Below are 19049 nucleotides of genomic sequence, written 5' to 3' on the forward strand. Positions count from 1 at the left end.
TCTCTATCCCAGGGAATAGGTAATGTCTCCCAGTCCTAAGAATTCTGTACTATAGCGTCCTATCATGTATCTCCTTCTCTATATGTTACCTCAGAAAAATCAAGTAGTCATTTCTTCCCACCCAGGTCTTCCATCTGATTTCAATCCCTGTCTAATCTATAGTTGCCGAATGGCAGCATGGCAAGCAGAAGACCCTAGGATAAGAAAGGAATAAGTATATACACAAGAGTCTGAAGATGACAAAATCAGATGAGTAAGAAATACAGCAAAGAGCCAGGCACAGTGACACACACCTGTAATCCTTGTGGCTAGGGAGGCCGAGGCAGAAGAGTTTGAGATGAGACCCTGTCTCATAATAAAAAAATAAAGAGATAGGGATCTGGCTCAGTGGTTAAATGCCTTTGGGTTCAATCCCTAGTACGAAAGGGGGGAAAAAATAGGGCAAAGAAACTGTTTAATGGAAAAAATAAAGGTAAGATAGAAAAAAAATAAAGTAAAAATGTCACATTTGTATTCTGAGAAAGCTAAAAGGAATTTAATCAAAGACTTTCTTCACCACTACATTGTTAAGACAAAATTCTTCGTCAGAGCAGGATTCCTTTCTAAAGCAAAGTATGTGAACATGAATGGGATATATGCAAAATCCTAGAATTACCATAATAATGTTTTTAACTTGTCTACTCACCATGATCCACAAGCCAGGCCATACATAAAGAATTCAGCTTCTCATCAAAAAATTCCACACCCTATGGATACAGAAGATTCCATTAACACACATCTCTGAAGTTTAGAAATTAAGATGTTCTATTATAAAGATTACCTGAATGATTTAAAAAACAAAAACAAAACTTGTTTTCCAATAAGCTGAATTCATGAAACCACCATAAAAAGAAAACCATGGAATTCACTAACTATAAATCTATTTTACTGGATAAAAATTATAAGAGAAGCATAAGTGAGATGGTTACAGGCTTGCTAAACAGGAGAGAAGAGAGTGTTCAGAGGCCAGACACTATACTAGAGAACAGTAGGAAGAATGCAATGTAGATAGTCTATGAAGCAAAATTCATTTGTAAAAAATAAATTACCCAGGAAAATATCTGTCAATATAACTCTTACTTGTCTTCCCTTTTGGGTTAATACAACCAATTCTAGGAATTGGCTATCCCCAATTAAAGTGACTATTTTCTGGGATGATGGGAGAAAGTACTGGAGAGAAAATAAAGCAGGAACAAGAATAGAAGGCTCCAGCGTGAAGTCTCAAGTAGAACCATGTTGGCTTTCCCATCCCTGCTCTTCTTATTAATGGGGCCACCTCAATACAGGCTGGGAAAAAGCTTTAGGAGCTGATTTACACAGACCTCTTGCCCTGGCTTCATACCACATGGGTAAGCACTATAATATGTACTTTACTGGTGATTACCTTCTGAGGTCTACATGTTTAAACTTTTGGTTTTTTGAAATTCCTAAATGAAAATTCTAGGAATGAAATTCCTGACCAGTGATGAAATATTTTAAATAAAGATTTTAAATAAAGATTTTAAATAATTTAAAAGTTCTGGAAACAGTGATTGATTTTGAAAGATTCTGGCAGACACTAAGATTACCATAAAAGTTCTCAAAAGTTCTTCATTGTGTACAACTAGAAGAGTGAAGAAATTTTTAATTTCAGGTAGAGGATTTTCCTTCAGTCTTAATTAACTTTTATTTCCTGGCATTTGTGCTTTAACTTTATATTTACTCACTATGGTCTATAAGCCGGACTATGTCAGTCTTGAGAGAATTTTATGAATTGACTAAATGATTTTTAAAAATCTTTACACAAAAAGAAAAATTAAGGACAATATACATAATAACAAAAGATTGAAATTGTTAAACAAAACATCCATGACTGACTGATGTATGTCACTCTGCCAGACAGGCATCATTAGTCTTACTTCTATACTGTTCTGTACAGTTAGCAGCCCTTAGAGACTGCAGGTCTAGGGGAAGCAGGGGTTTAGAGAAATGGCACTAAAATTCAACCTCCTTCCTTCAGTTTTTAGCAAACCCATTAGCTGCTTTCCACCCTGGAGAATGATCTATGACAGTCACTAGCAAAGAACAGAAAACGCCCCTCAGCATTTGGAAGTAATAGTGGAAAAGGATGACGGAAGCATCTCACCCTATAATTCCAGCAATACACAATGGAATATTACTCAGCCTTAAGTAAGAATGCAATTATGGCATTTGCAGGTAAATGGATGGAGCTGGAGAATATTATGCTAAGCAAAATAAGCCAATCCCCAAAAACAAAGGCCAAATGTTTTCTCTGATATGTGGATGCTAATTCAATAAGGGGGTGGGAACTACGGAAGAATTGAGGTACTTTGGATAAGACAGAGAGGAGTGAAGGGAGGGGAGGGGAAATGGGAGTAGGAAGAATAGGATGAATCAGACATTACCCTATGTACATATATGATTACAGGAAGTGTGATTCTACATCATGTACAACTAGAACAGTGAGAAGTTGTACTCCATTTATATATGATGTGTCAAAATTTGCATTCTACTGCCATGTATAACTAATTAGAACAAATTTTTTAAAAAAGATATGCTGATATCTTTGTCATCCAATCAGAAGAGGGACACTTCAAATTTTATAAAACAAGATGCATGTTCATAAACTACATGTACCAAAATCAGCAATACAAATTCAGTGATCTAAGAAAAGAATAAACCCCATACATTGGGATCTGAAAATAATGGAAATAGGACTGGGGAAGTATAAACTGGTCTAATGTCAACAGAACAGGGACATATATCATGAGTTTTCTTAAGCTTATTTATTCAACAGTCGACAAATGTTAAGAGCCTAATGAATTACAAGCATTACAGCAGCCACTAAAAATGAAGCACCAAACAGAGCCCCTGCCCTAAAATAGATCATTTTCTCCTCAACTAGATTTTAATAGTTATAATAAACTGTAATAAATGCTACCAACACAAGTAAGAATATATCAAACTTAGAATTGTCTAGAGCACCTACTGAAGAAGAAAAAAAGCAATATGGCTATAAAGTCCAGCTTTGACATTTTGATTACAGTAATATCAGATTAAAACTAATCATGAAATTCAAACAAAAACAGATAATATGATAATATAGGCTTTGGCCAAAATAACTAGCATTACAAACTTTTCTATGTGGTGGTGATTCCTTAGCTCCCTTTAATCAGAACAGAAAAGTGGTTCTTAGGGGTATTTTTCTTGGTATATAGACAAACAGGGAAGCTGCCTTGAACAAAAAGTCAAGCTGACTTATCTTGAAATCACATTTCCCTTTTCTTTTCTGTTCATTAGTCCTTATGTCATACAGGTATTAAATATGACAAAATTTGTATATACACCAAGAAATTTATTATATCCTTCTATAGCTTTGCTTTTAGATAGCAGCAAAGTGAAATGTGTTTCTATAATACCTTTTCTATTAGAAGCTAATACAATAATGAAAACAAAAGAACATCCTATAAGCAACAAGAACCAGATTATACTCTCATGCATCTAAATGAACAGAATCGGATAGGCCTTTAGGGCCTTCTACTTACCATAGTTAATCTCTATTATTTAACGCTACCATCTGGTTCATGAAGCACATATACTCACCAGCTGGCCTGCCAGCAGTGGCATATACTCAATGATGGCCAACCGGACCCGCCACTTGGCATCTTCAGCCAGTTCCACTATGGCAGGAAGGAGAGACTGAGAGAGCTGACGGATTCCAATCACTTCATTTACACAATCCAAATTGGAGATGATATTCAAACGAACTTCAGGACACTATATAAATACATAAGTCCCCAAAAACCACATATAAACATTAAGTCTTCTGTCTTAAGTTCTACTGTCATAATGTAAAAACTACTAAAGCAAATTTTAAAATTATAAAGTACTGAATCAAATGAAAAAAATGTATAGGGGTAGGGTTGTGGCTCAGTAGCAAAGCACTTGCCTACCATGAATAAGGCCATTGGCTTCATCCCCAATATCATGAGGTGTGGGGGATAGACTGAAAAGAAATACTAAATACTGAGTATACAAATAATTCAAGACACATAAATGCAACTGATCTGAACCACAACTTTCTATGAAAAATCCATAAAATGATAAAGAATACAGGTTATAGAATTAAATTAAATATATTCAAATCTCAGATCCGCCATTGCTGAAAAACATGAGGCAAGTTATTTGAAGATCACTGGCCCTCAGTTTCCTCTATAAAATAGGAATATTATTAAGATTATAAGAGGGCTGGGGATGTGGCTCAAGCGGTAGCGCACTCGCCTGGCATGCGTGCAGCCCAGGTTCAATCCTCAGCACCACATACAAACAAAGATGTTGTGTCTGCTGAAAACTAAAAAATAAATATTAAAAAATTCTCTCTCTCTCTCTCTCTCTTTTTAAAAAAAAAGATTATAATAATCTCATAATACTGTGAGGATTACATGTAATAAAACAGGATCATACCTGGCACATATTAATTACTTAATAAATGTTAGTTATCGTTACAATTTGATACTGTAAAATTAAATAAAACGTTTTAAATCAAAGATATATTAACTTAAAGAAACCATTTTAAGAGATCCCTGTCCCCATTTCCTGAATAATCTGTAACCCCAGATCCCAACAGCTTTAAAATAAGTTATATAGCCAGGCTCTATGATGTACACCTATACTCCCAGCTACTCAGGAGACTAAGATAGGAGGATAGCCAAGTTCAAAACTAGACTGGGGGACTGGGGCTATAACTCAATGGTAAAGCACTTGCCTCACATGTGTGAGGCACTGGGTTCGATTCTCAGCACCACATATAAATAAATAAAGTTCCATCAACTACTAAACAAATATTAAAAAAAAAAAAACACTGGGAAACTTAGCAAGACTGTCTCAAAATAAAAAATAAAAAGGACCTGAGGTGTATCTTGATGTGCCCCTGAGTTCAATCTCTAGTACTGCAAAAAAAAAAAAAAAAAAATTTATAAAAAGTTTCCATAGTTTCACATGCACAAGGCCGTGGGTGCAATCCCTAGAACCACCAAAAAAAAAAAAAAAAAATCCATAGTTTGGTTCCTATTTTCATGAAACCCAATGCCAAAATCACATCCTATTAATGACTATCAGAAGGAAGAAAATTTATAGCCAGACTCACCTCATCCTTTAACTGAGCTAAAAAAAGAGGTAGAAGATGTTCAATTGTATTTTCTTTGCCCAAAATGGTAGACAATCCCATAATTACAGAAGCTAGAGCTGATTTGACATGTTGATTGGTATCAGATACTAATTCCTAAAATAAAATCAAAATTAAGTCTTTTATGCAAGACAACAGAACCTCCATACCATCTCCCAAGAATTTTAAAGACAACATTATTTCAACATAGATTAATTAGTTGACATTTTCTCAGATCATCTGTTAAGCAAGAGACCCAACTAAAATGCTCTAAGTACCAAAAAGTATTTTAAAATTATAATAAATAAAGACAAGTGATAAATAATATCATAAATTAACATATCTGCCCATTCATCCCTTAAAACTCCAAGAGCTTTAAGGCAAAAGAAAAACAAAATTGAAGTAAGGTTTAATTTAACTTCATACAGGGCACAGTGAAACAAAATAAACTGACATTATAAGTACCTTTATATAGGGTAGAACTTGATTCATAATTATGGTCTCTCTACCTTCAATGGGCAAGTTCTCACAAAGTTCTAAAAGAGAAATAGAAAAAAATAATGCTTTCATAGAACCTTTTATAGTTAAATGATGAAATTTAACAGTTGCAAGTTCAATCAAATCATAGCAAATGACTCTTATTTTAAATGCAGGTTGTCTATCATCTTTATGCCATTATGTATCACATACAAACCTAATCTTTAAGTGCATTTTTGTAGAAACAAGACAAGATGATTGTTTGGCTTAAAATATAAAAAAGCAACTTTATATGACAATATGACATTTTCACACAATGAATCATCTCTATTTGAAACCTATTCTAAAATTAAAAATATGTATATTCACAGGCATTTAAAAAAGCACTAAAATGAATAACACATGTTGCAACACAAATTAAATTCCTTAACCTTTTACTTTGTGGGCAGCAGCTGCTCGGACTTCAGCTTCACAGTCTTTAAGTAGGTTCTGAAAGGCGGGGATGAGGTCATTTAAGGTGATTTTGGGACCCACTGCTTTCTGGAGCTATAAAAGAATTTTTACTGGTTTTAATATACCAACAAAATAATGAATAGGAACAAGACAGTGCAATGTTCAAGTATATACTTTTGTCACACTATCCATTCAAAAGAATTAATTCACAAATTTTTTATGTAACAGCAAACCTGTGAGTTTTTTTCTTTTATTTTTTAATACTTAAAAATGCCAGTCTAGTCATTTTACCTCTGAAAATTTGTCAGCTACCATATAGCGCACTCGCCAGGATTTATCTTCTGCTGCTTGTCGAAGTGTAGGCATTACCAAGGCCTCAAGGTCATCCTGAGACAATAACTGGGCAATACTAACACAAGCTTCCACAGCTAGGAGGCGCACTGAATCCTAAAGCAACACAAATTTTCTATTAGTACACCCCAAGAGCCACGGAGCACTGTGTGTGGTGTGAGGCAGTGCTGCTGTATTTTAAAAAAAAGAAAATAAGCAACTAAAATAAATAAATTCAGTTTGAAGTGGCAATAAGAAAAATTTAGGCATGAGATTGTGATTTGGAAAGAAATATACAGAACAAATGAAGTTAGTACCAAAAAGAATGGATTTTATATGTTTTTTTGTTTGTTTGGTTTTAGTTTTAGTACCAGGGATTGAATCCATGGGTGCTTAACCACTGAGCCACATCCCCAGCCCTTTTTTATGTTTTAATTTGAAACAGCATCTCACTAAGTTGCCGAGACTAGCTATGAACTCAAGATCCTCCTACCTCAGCCTCCCACCACACTGGGATTACAGGCATGTGCCACAGCACCCAGTGGAATTTAAATGTTGAGAATCAAAGACAGACTCAGCTGGGAGGTAACCATGTCTAGAAAGACACAGCAGAAAATATTAGAAAGGTATGGGATTAATGAACTCGGTTTTCCAATGTAAATGCCAAATGTGAACGTGACACATCTGTTCTCTGAGCAAGTGGAAATATACAATTAAAACTCAATTAGAGGGGCTGGGGTGGAGTGTGCGCCTGGTATGCATGAGGCACTGGGTTCAATACTCAGCACCACATAAAAACAAAATAATGTGTCCACCTAAAACTAAAGATACATAAATAAATAAATAAATAAAAACTCAAAGAAGGGCGTGGTGACGCATGTCTATAATCCTAGCAATTCAAGAGGCTGAGGCAGAAAGACTGTAAATTCGAGGCCAGCTTCAGCAACTTATTAAGGTCTTAAGGAACTTACTGAGACCCTGTCTCAAAAAAATAAATAAATAAATAAAAAGTAAAAAAGGACTGGGGATGTAGCTCAGTGGTAAAGCACCCCTTGGCTTAATCCCCATTAAAAATTAAAAAAACTGTAGATCAAAAATAACTGACTGTATGTCTAAGACACACTCATTCTTCTATAAGAATGAGTAAAAAAGTTAAAAAAAAAAAAAAGCAGAACTATTCTTGGTCATGGTTATGGAGGCATTTTTGAATTTTGAAAATGATGCTAAATTAAGGAACCACTGTCATCTATTAAAATATATGTGCACAAATATTTGTTAATCTGTTAATCACTTCTCTTCCAGAACTTCTGATTTCCTCCTCTACACCTATTTCTCCTTCCAGACACTTCTCCATCTTAGCAATGACACCACCATCTAGAACATCTTGATTCTTCTTCCCTTCATCCAATGCAACAGTATTAAAATATCGTGTCCACCTCCAAACCTTATATGGAGATCCTCTCCATCTTGACTATTACCACCTGAGTTCACAGCCATCATCTCTTGCTCCCATACAAAATGACAACTGTAACTGTATTAAGTACTTTATTTAGGTGTTTGCTATTTTTATTACTATTTCTACTACAATGAAATCTAGATCCTTGGATTTAAAATTGCTATTATGCAAAGCAATACGATATACTAGTGAAAAATCAAATAGCACATTCTATGCTTATTTATCTTAAAGTCAAAATTCCAGGAAACTTTATTCCCCCATCTCACAATACATCCAATTTCCAAAGGCATATTATCCCTTGATACAGTTTTGGTCTTCCTTTTTAATTAGGACTCCCCTTTTCCACTTTGCCGCCTCCTCCTTTTAACAGCTACCAATACAAGAGAGAAAAATTATGGTCTGGTTAAGAAAGAAACATAAGGACACTCAGATAAGTTAGGATTAAGGACAGAATTAAGTATTAACTTTGCAAAAAAGAATCCTAACGTAAGAATCAAAACTACTCAAAAGAAATGTTTAAGATGTTGGAGGAGAGGAACATATCTGTGTTCCTTAAATACTAAAGAGTTAATGTTACCTGTTCATCTGAAGCTAGATTAGTGAACAATGGAACAATTTCAGTTTTCACACTGTCTAATTCCAAAACGTTTGCAAATTCACCCAATTTGGAAGCAGCAGCTCGTCGTACCATTGGTGTGTCATCTGAGCACAAGGAACGGAAGTGCCTGCAGCATAAAATAATGAAAGTATTTTCTACCATATACTCTCAATTAAATATGCCCCCACACAGACATTTTAAAGGTTTTACTTCACAAATATCAGTAATTAGGTTCCTACTCATAGAAGTAACAAAATAAAAACACTAGTACATTCAACTTGATGATAAAAATGATGCCATCATTTCTACTATCCTGGTATTGGCAACTCATTGGTAACAGAGTACTGTGTAAGTTGTCAGCCATGTGTCCCCAAGAGCCCCAAATGTTTTTCTAAAAAAAAATGTGATATCTTACTGTCTAATTTCCGCCTTGACAACATTTGAAGCCCTGGGATAGCAAACGCTGAACAAACCACAAGCAGATGTTCGAGAAGTAAACCAATCCCCACTTGCTAGGCGTTTCACCAGAGGTACAAAATGAGCTTCCAGAGCAACAGGAGTATGCTCCTGGGAGATCTGCCTCAGGGACTCCACAGCCTTGTCTCGAACAACAGTCTCTTCCACAGTCGCCAGACTTTCCAAAGGAGGCTGCATAAATCATAAAGGAAAACCAGAGAAGAAAACTTAAATGAATCACATTAAATACAAATTGTCACCTTTAGTGTGACTAAAGGGAAGTGGTACATGTAACCAGAATGTTAGCTATCTCATACCAAATGGTTACTTTCAGTTCACACAGTGATAACATATGGTGTGGCCAACCTGAAGACACGACTTCTGTAGGAAAGCCAAGATCCCATGTCCCAGATGGCAATTCCCAGATGGTGTCTACAAATGACACAGTGGAAGAGACTTGACACAATATTATTAATATTTGGAGCCAAATCACTAGATTCAAATGATACATAGACAAATTCAGACAAGTTTGTGTATATTTCCTTGACCAACTGGGCACCAAGATTACATGATGACATCATGTCAGGTCACTGAGTCCATGGTCAAATTTTGAGCACTATTCTACCATTCCTGGATATGCAAGCCCAACCCTGTCTATGGGCTCCACACCATCAATTCATTTAACCTATAAAGGCTCATACAAAAACCACTTTTGGGGTTGGGGTTATAGCTCAGTGGCAGAGCCCTTGCCTAGCATGTGTGAGGCACTGGGTTCAATCCTTAGCACCACATACAAATAAGATAAAGGCATGCTGTTCATCTACAACTACAAAAAATTAAAATTAAAAAATCACTTTTTTCAGAAAATATTCAGAAACTTTCCATGAGCAAAGGGCAAGAGCTTCTCACAGATCAATCAAGTGAAGAGAAGAGCTGGGAGATGACCTTTCTTGCTGCTTTACAGAAGAGAGCAAAGGGGTTAATAATCTGGACTAGGGTTAGTAAATATGACACAACCGAGTGAAAAAGTAAAAGAGAATCTCTGAAACTCTGCCTTCCTGGGTTTACATCTAGTCCAAGTAAATTCAGAATACACAAGCTGCACATGTTAAAAACACAAAACCCCACACAGAGCGTTGATCAATAAAGTGAACAGAAGAATAAGGACTCTATGTCTGCCAAGTAATATATTTCAAAAGTTGTTTGATATACAGAGGTAGACAGTACTCAGCTTCCATAGAGGATTTATCAGAAGTCCTCTAAAAAGATATTTTACTTGCTAGGGTCTTTCATGATCTGGCCTCTGTCTATATTACTTCCTCACACACAATACCACTAGTTAAATCTCTATCACTACTATAGAATAAGGCCAAACTCTACAGAACCATTTGTGAGTTGTTGCTTAATTTGAACTCTGCCCACTTCTCCATGTCCTTTTCCTCCTGGCCCCTGACTACCTGCTTATTTCTTTTTTTTTTTTTAATATATTTTATTTTTTAGTTATCTGCGGACACAACATCTTTGTTTGTATGTGGTGTTGAGGATCAAACCCGGGCCGCACGCATGCCAGGCAAGCGCGCTACCGCTTGAGCCACATCCCCAGTCCCCTACCTGCTTATTTCTAGCCCCAACTCTTCATTCTCCAGAAGTTTTGTTTTTTGTTTTGTTTGAGGTGGACAGGGTACCGGGAATTGAACTGAGGAGCACTCAGCCACTGAGTCACATTCCCAGCTCTATTTTTTACTTTATTTAGAGACAGGGTCTCACTGAGCTACTTAGCACCTGGCTTTTGCTGAGGCTGGCTTTCAATTGGCAATCCTCCTGCCTCAGGCTCCTGAGCTGCTGGGAGCTGCACCACCATGTGCTCCACCATGGTCGGCTCTCCAGAATTTTGAACCCAACAACTTTCACAAATCCAAGTCTACAAAACTCATTCTTTCAATACGCAATTATTGTTATGTTCCAGCACTGAAGATATAGAAGAAATACGTGAACAGGTTCCCTACTCTAGGGAAGTTTACATTCTAATGGAGGAATGACAATCAGTTGGTAGGTAACTGATACTCCATAGAGAAATAGAATAAAGAAAATACTTAAGAGTAAGTCTTAAGGCAATAATTATCTTGGTTTATTTGAAGAAAAAGAAGACCAATGTGACTGGAATGAAGTTATGAAGAGGAAGCATGATGTATGATAAGCCTATAGAGGCAGGTCACAGAAAGGTCTTTTAAGCTAAGGAGTTTGGATTTTACTGAAACCACAGCAGAGTGACACATATGTTAGGTGAAAAATAAACTGAAGGAGTGGGAGGGAATAGTGGAAGGAAACTACAGATGCTCCTCCACTTCCAAAGAATTATCCCAATAAACCCATCATAAATTGAAAATACTGAAAGTTGAAAATGCCTTGAATATACCTAACCTACCAAACAATCACAGTTCAACCACACTGTAGAGAATCAGTTATGTACCCTGATCATGTGGCTGACTAGGAGCTGTGATTTACTGGGTTTGATCTCCAGCACTGAAAAAAGAAAAAGAAATCTACATTTTGGCTTGTGTAGCTGGGTGATATAGTGGTGATATTACTAAATAAGAGGCATATTTGTGAGGAAAAACTGAGTTGTTTTAAGCAGTTAAGTTTGAAGTATCTATTTGACATTCAAGTAGAAAAAATCACAGGCAGACATACTTAGAAATATATATAGTACATATCTAAATCTACTGATCTGTATAAATCTATACTTGTCTATTAATCCATTTATCTCTGGAGTTCCATAAAATGGTTACATGTTGGAAAAAAAAAATCACAAGAGCCAGCATCACATAGACAATATTTAAAGCTCTGAAGCATACATCCCTACCTGTCTAACTGCTGAACTCCTAGTCATCCTTTAAAACCTAGCATAGACATCATTTTCCAAGAAGTCTTCCCGGAGTGGGAGGGAGGGAATAGTGGAAGGAAACTATAGATGCTAAATTAATCCCCTTTTGCTATTACTTGGGTACTTTACATGTGTTTATATTTTCCAATTTAAGACTGTATAGTAATAATTTGTCTACACATAATGACAAAACCCTCTTTCGATTTATACTGGTTTTATACTATAACTTACAATGTGCCTTACACACTAGGCTTTCGATAAATGTTAACTAAATAGAACTTATCAAATTCACAAAGCCAGAAGCAAAAGTTACAAGAACAATTAAAGACAAAATGTTGCCTGATGAAATTAAGGCTTCCAATATGAGGAAAACAATCAAATCTTTTTCCTCCCTTCCTCTACACTAATAAGTTTATAGAAGCAGAAAGGTGAAGTTTTTATATTCAGTCAGAAAAATTAAGAAATTATTTATTCTCTCAATGGTTAACATTATGATTATGCATCTATAAAATGATCTGTATAAAAAATGCTGATGTGTTTATCACCAAACAATGTGTCATTTATACCACAAAAGTTCTAGAAGGAGGCTAGGCAGGAGATAAGTACTTACCAGCAGACAATGCGCAAAGTCAGGACCTCCCACTAGGCCAGTAAAATTTCCCAGCTGCTCAGCAAGAGCTAACAGTACCTCATCTTCATCATAAATTGTATCTGGAAATGACAACAACCAGACACTCACCAATAAGAATAGAAGGATGGCCCCCAGCAGGACACACACAAAAACAGAAACAGATTCAACATGTACATAGTAAGATAGTCTAGTCAAAATCCTAATAGCATTTTCTTCATTTTTTATCAATAGTCTTCATGAATATGTTTTACAGAACTAAAAAAATCATACTCCCAGATCAATTACTTTCCCACTAGCTGAATGAGTAATGTTTGAATATACCTAGCTATTAACATTACAATATGTTTTATTTCTTTCGCACAGAAAGCACCATGATCAATTTTGTACTTAATGATATGCTGGGTAACAAACTCTAAAAAAAAAAAAAAAAAAAAAGTTTTGAAAGTCACTGGAAAATAGAATGTCCATGCCTTTCTTTAAACAAAAACACATACATACCTGTAAGGAATGGCAGCAGTTCAGTTCGGGTCCTTTCTACTCCAAGTGCTAGAGCAATTGTTGATAATTTCTTAATACTGTTGAGACGGAGCTTTAAAAAAGAAAATGGAAAAAAAGAACAAACTAAGAAATGACTGCAATTCAGACCAAAAAACAAAAGGGGCAAATAGGTGAGATGAGGGCATGCGGGTATAAAAAATAAAGATTTCCTAGGCAAAACACTGAAGAGCCCATAAGAGAAAGGACTGAATGAAAATACTCAAGAACTGAGATAATTTTAAAAAGAACAAACTCTGGCAGTAGTGAAGCACACGAAACGGTTGAATACACCTGCCTTTTCAAAGAAAAATTTCATCGCAGCTGATACACGACTCATCTGGGTTAATCAGCCATCCCTACCTTCTTTCCACCCAACAAGCCCGGCTAGTTTCCAAGACCGAGGAAGGCATTACACTGAACTTCAAAGTGCCCCTTGGCACCCAGAGACCCGCAGGCCGCCCCAGTCGCTCGCGACGGCTCATCTACAAGACGCCGGCCCAGCGCAGGACGCGGCGTAGCACGGAAGGAGCACGGAGACGGGAAGCCGGTTGTCCGACGGTCGCCAAGCACTGATGGGCACCAAGCCAACGCCTCACAGACCCGGGGAAAGGGTGCGGGAGAGGTCCCAAGGACGGTGGGGAGCGGCCATCATAGACTCCCGAGAGTCCTTCCTCGCCTCCCCCTCAAGTTTCTGCTCCGAGTTCGGTCTCTCAACCCGTGGGCCTCCACCATCGCGGCACCAACCACACGCCCTGCTGGGCCCACCTCAACTCCCCGGCCTCAGCCCATTACCTGCACATCCTCATTGCGGAGCTCGTCGATTAAAACTGCGATCGGGTATAGCGAATCATCTCCATCTCCGCCCGCTGCCCCCAGGCCGGTCCCGGGCCCCGCTGCGCCCGCCATGTTCTTTCTTCTCCGGCTGGTCGCCGCCGCCCGCCCCGCGCCCAGGCCCCGCCCCGCGCCCAGGCCCCGCCCCGCGCCCAGGCCCCGCCCCGCGCCCAGGCCCCGCCCCCGCCCCGCGCCTAGGAGGGCTGGGCCAAGACTGGTGCCTATCTTCCTAGCGGGTGGGAGAACTAAATTGGTTCGCTGATGGAGTCTCTCTCCCCACCCACATTGCAGGAGGTGTAGGTCTGAACTCCTAAAAGGTGGGCTAAGAAAGCTAACGGAACCCCTGTGACCTTTACCCAGCCGAAAGAAACAGGGGCAGGGATTCATCCTGGCCGTTGTGGTCTGAAGCAACCAGGGACCTTACCTGAGTGATGTGTGTTGTGCCTGCTCAGGACTCAGGCAGCAAAAGAGGGTGCCCGAGGCCAGGAGGAAAAAGGCTTTAGCGTCTCCTCTGGCTTAATCCTGGCGCCCAGCCATTGGGTCGCCAGCCCTAATTTCCCCCTCTTGGCCTCAAGCCTCTACAGAACCCCCTCCACCTCTTCCTTTGGCCTGGCTCCTGCTCTGAAAGACAAATAATGCGGGCGGTGAGAGAAAATGAACAGTGCTGTCCAAACTCTCCAGTCAATATTTTTTCCACGCAAGCTGTTGAAAACATGCTGCTCTCTTGTTTTTGTGTTTCTTTTCAGTTTGGTACTGGAATGGTGCCTTCTGTTGTATTTTCTTCCTCCCATTTTTTAGCTCTTTAGCATGCAAGAAGTACAACAATCAAGCAAAACTAGGACAGGCTTTAATCCTTCCAAATTGGGTGGGGTAGAATCTTTGCTTGTACAATAAGTCCTAAATTGGCCTCCCCAGACCTCCAAGAGTCCTCAAAGGCAGCAGTTGGAAGAGACAGGATCTGGGAGTTTTTTCTTACAAAGCTATGGAAAGTTTTCCCTTACCCTTTTAGGTCAGCACAAAATAACTAAAATGTCCTGTCTATGTTTGTTTTGGAGTGGAATTTAAGCAACTTAGAATGATAAGCATGTAATAAAATGATTATACATGTAATAAAACTAAAATTGCTAATAAATAAATTTAGGAGAGTTTTTTAAAAGCATGAGCCTCTGGGAAGTCAACAAAAACCACATTCTTCTCTTCACTATGCTCCTCACATCTCCATGTGACAGAGCCTTTAGTAGTAGTGAAAGTTTGGGAATCAGTAGACCTGAACAGTTTTTCTCAAATTAGTTCTGGGCAGATGTATTCTCTAGCGTTTTAATTTTAGTTTTTATAATTTTTTAGATTTACATAAGCATGTTCAGATTATTAGAATGACTGTAAGTCAGTATTGCGACATAACTTGTGTATTTCAGTACTGTTTTGATTGTTCTGAGATAATGAGAAAAAGAAGAGAGAGATTTAAAATGAAAAAGATGCTTTTAAGCACAAAATAAAAGCCACATGATATCACAGGACTGTGCGGTCTCAATAGTTCCAAAAGAGGTGAGGAAATTAAGATATCATAGGTCATTTGGTGAACTCAAAATAAGCTGAACTTTAACAGGCAATATCATAGTCACAATATAAGAAATGCTTTAGTTTTAGCAAAAGACATCATTTTTCATGTTAATAACTTGAATATTATTAGTTTTTGTTTTTGTGGGGGTTTTTGGTTTGTTTGTTTGTTTTTATATCAGGAATTGAACTCAGGAGCACTCAACCACTGAGCCACATCCCCAGCCCTATTTGTATTTTATTTAGAGACAGGGTCTCACTGAGTTGCTTAGTGCCTCAAGTTTGCTGAGGCTGGCTTTAAACTTGTGATCTTCCTGCCTCAGCCTCCCTGCCACTGGTATTACATGCACCACCACACCATGCCAGTATTAGTTTTGTGATTGTATTTCATTTGTAAGTCTGTTTTGGTTTTGTAATTGTATGAGAATTACAAATAAAAATAAAAGAACATTATATTCCTAGCTTATATTTATAAATTTAAGTTACATTATAGTCAGGATAATTTAAGTTGACTGAGAGTTTTCAGAATTTTTTTTCCTTTAAAAATGACCCATAGGGCTGGGGTTGTAGCTCAGCGATAGAGTGCTGTCTAGCACATTCGAGGCCCTAGGTTTGAACCTCAGCACCACATAAAAAATAAGTAAATAAAATAAAGGCATTGTGTCCAACTATACCTAAATATATATATATAAAAAAAATGACCCATATACTACTCAAATTTGAGAGACAGAGGGATAAGAGTTTTTTCATTTAGTACTTTACCAGTTAGAAGATCAGAGAGAGTTCCTACTGTTATGGAAAGGATGAATCTGATCCTTTTTACTTTATGTAAGAAGTCTTCAGAAATGACAAAGGAAGCAAGCTCAGAGAGCAGATTAAGTCAGTTCCACATATATCATCGCTGATATTAGCTCAGCTTAGAAGAGCTAATAGGCTAACAAAAACTGACACACAGATGCTAAGCTATATTGTTTAAAATTCAGATATGATTTGCTTACCCAAGCCAATGAACTGGAGACCTAAAGAATAACTATGATTAAATATGAAATCACAAGCTGAGAAAATAGGCGCCAGAAAATTGTCTGGTTTTAGAGTCATCAATGCTGGACTTCAATTCCCACTGCTGTCTGACTCATGGTGACCTACCTCTCCCTATGCCTCAATTGTACCTTACGCCCCCTCACTCTCAATAAAATAGAGCTAACCACTTCTGGTTCCTGCTCTAGTTTCTGTGATGCTGTGAGAATAACTCAGGTAATAAACATGGAAATGCCAATAAATCCTTCAATAAAGAAAGTGATCAAACAGACTATGAAAGAAAGAAGCTATTTCAAAAACTGGGCCAAGACAGTGTTTGGTGGAATGTGGTCTGCTTACCATCTAAATCACTTAAAATGTCTGTTAAAAATGTAGATTCCTGCTGGGAGTGGGGGCACATGCCTGTAATCCCAGCTGTTCAGGAGGCTGAGGCAGGAAGATCACTAGTTCAAAGCCAGCCTCAGCAATTTAGCAGGGCCCTGAGCAACTTAGTGAGACCCTGTCTCAAAACAAAACCAAAAACAGGGCTGGGGATGCCTCAGTGGTTGAGCACACCTGGGTTCAATCCCTGGTACCAAAAAAAAAAAAAAAAAATGCAGATTCCTGGCCTCCACTCTAGACCGACTGAATCAGAGTCCCTAAGAATGGAGCCAGATGTTTTACAGTGCTCCCTAGTAATTCTAACATGAATTGACATTTGAAAGACATCCATTTAAAAAGTTCACTTGGAAAAATAATTTCCATGTCAATGAACAAACATCTACTCAGGTAGGATCTGAAAAGAATCTTTGGAGGTCACTTCTGCCCAGAATAAAAGCAAACAATAATTCTAGCTTCTTATCAATAAGCAGTTCTGTTCCTATTAGCTATGGATTCTACCAGATTAACAAGATGATCCATCTTGCTGGATTCCTGGAAGGTAGCCAAGCTCTACCAGTTCAGTACTGTGGCATTGAGCAATCTCCACATCTTCCTTTCCTCTCTGCTCCCTTTGGCCTCCTCTCTACTTTCCTCACTCACCAGTAAAAACTAATGACCAGGGAGCATCGGAGGCATTGGCTGAGATTAGGTTGAGGATTTAAGGCAGCCCTCAGGAAACAATGACATTCTCGGCACAAAAGCATTGAGTTCTGACACCCATGTGCAGTTCATTCATCCAGGGTGAATCCAGGAAAGACAGGTTTGGACTTGCCCAGTTCCCATAAGACAAAACATCAATAATATGAGGAGGCACAGCAGGTAGAATTGACAGCCATCACCTCTTGGGTGTAAAACAGCTCTCAGTATGTCACAAGAGAAAAGGATCAATTCTGAGGAATCTGAATGACATCATTATCATCCTCTCTGGGCCCCTCGATGCATATTTAGTAAGCTTACTTCTTTCTCACAGTGATGGGGATTTACAAATAGGTGCTCATATAGTATTGCTGTATGTATATATGACTATATGACTATGTGACCAATGTGATTCTGCAACTTGTACACTCAGAAAAATGAGAAATTATACCCCATTTGATTCAAATGTATGATATATCAAGATCATTGTACTGTCATGTGTAACTAATAATAATAAAAAAAAATGCTGATCTGATCCAGAGTCAGCCAGTGGAGAGAAGATAAGCTGCAGGAGAACTGTGGGTGGTTCTCTCAGAGCAGACCAGACTATTGTCCTATTGAAAGGGCCATTAAGAGAGTGGCAGATGGCCTAGTTCATGTACAGAAAACTTAAGGCACATAGAGGTACTTTCCAACTACAGTCATTCCTAGGTATCTCAGTATCTGATGAGTTCTAGGACCCCCTCCCCATGCCAAAAACCTTAGGATGCTAAAACCACTTCTACAAAACAGCTTATAACTTACATATGTCTTCCCCATGTACTTTAAATCATCTCTAAGTTAATTATAGTACCTAATATAATGTCAAAGCTATGTAAATAGTTGCTGTGGTATATTGTTTAAGGAATAAGGACAAGGAAAACAGTCTTTCCATGTTCAGCACAGATAATTTTTTGAAAAATACTTTTGTTTCATGGTAGATTGAATCCATGGGTGCAGAACCCTCAGATAAGGAGGTGACAACTGTATTCATTTAGCGAGATGACCCTGGTAAACTAATTCCCGGGTCTATACTTAAATCATTACAAAGTAGTAATTATCAATTAATGATATCTTAAGTTTATATTTATGCAAACAATGTCATCATTCTGTGGAACTCATTTCCCCTCAATATTTTTGCCTTTTTTCTCTTCTCTGTTTACTTTGAGGGCAAATTTCTAATCCTACTTTTTATAGACAGGAATTCTCTAACAAAGAAAAAAAGACTTTACCTGAAGTCACACAATTTAATAAGATGAAGCTGTGGAAATCATAATCAGGTATATCACTACTCCCTGCCTTGACCCTACTATTCCAGAGCTTATGACTTCGTTTAAATTTGGTTTTCCAGAGCAAAACTTTGCTTGAAGTTTTGGAACAAGCAAATTAAAGAAATGGAACTGTCAGTTCTAGTTCAGGACAGTACATATAGTCGTTAAGAGAATATGCTCTGGAAGTCAGGGAAGATAGAGTGGCACACTCCTATAATTCCAGTGACTGGGG

At 37.9% G+C, this 19049-nt stretch overlaps 1 protein-coding gene across 9 annotated transcripts in view; it reads right to left on the minus strand.

Moving 5' to 3' along the window:
- The window catches only part of Ppp2r1b (protein phosphatase 2 scaffold subunit Abeta), a 33006-nt gene extending 19055 nt beyond the window's left edge, over positions 1–13951 (minus strand). For 8 of the 9 annotated variants that reach the window (XM_026392518.2, XM_026392514.2, XM_026392512.2 and 5 more), the window contains exons 1-11: positions 13818–13951; positions 12987–13077; positions 12468–12568; positions 8933–9165; positions 8497–8644; positions 6425–6580; positions 6112–6226; positions 5669–5739; positions 5186–5320; positions 3643–3816; positions 686–746 (exon numbers count right to left, since the gene is read on the minus strand). In XM_026392518.2, the coding sequence (XP_026248303.1) occupies positions 686–746; positions 3643–3816; positions 5186–5320; positions 5669–5739; positions 6112–6226; positions 6425–6580; positions 8497–8644; positions 8933–9165; positions 12468–12568; positions 12987–13077; positions 13818–13931 (1399 nt within the window). In that variant the 5' untranslated portion in view covers positions 13932–13951. The remainder of the gene's footprint in view (positions 1–685; positions 747–3642; positions 3817–5185; positions 5321–5668; positions 5740–6111; positions 6227–6424; positions 6581–8496; positions 8645–8932; positions 9166–12467; positions 12569–12986; positions 13078–13817) is intronic. The other variant, XM_026392515.2, reaches the window with a different exon arrangement.
- Between the last annotated feature and the right edge of the window lie 5098 nt (positions 13952–19049).

Source organism: Urocitellus parryii, chromosome 4 (genome assembly GCF_045843805.1).
Source record: "Urocitellus parryii isolate mUroPar1 chromosome 4, mUroPar1.hap1, whole genome shotgun sequence".
NCBI classification, from domain to species: Eukaryota; Metazoa; Chordata; class Mammalia; order Rodentia; family Sciuridae; genus Urocitellus; species Urocitellus parryii.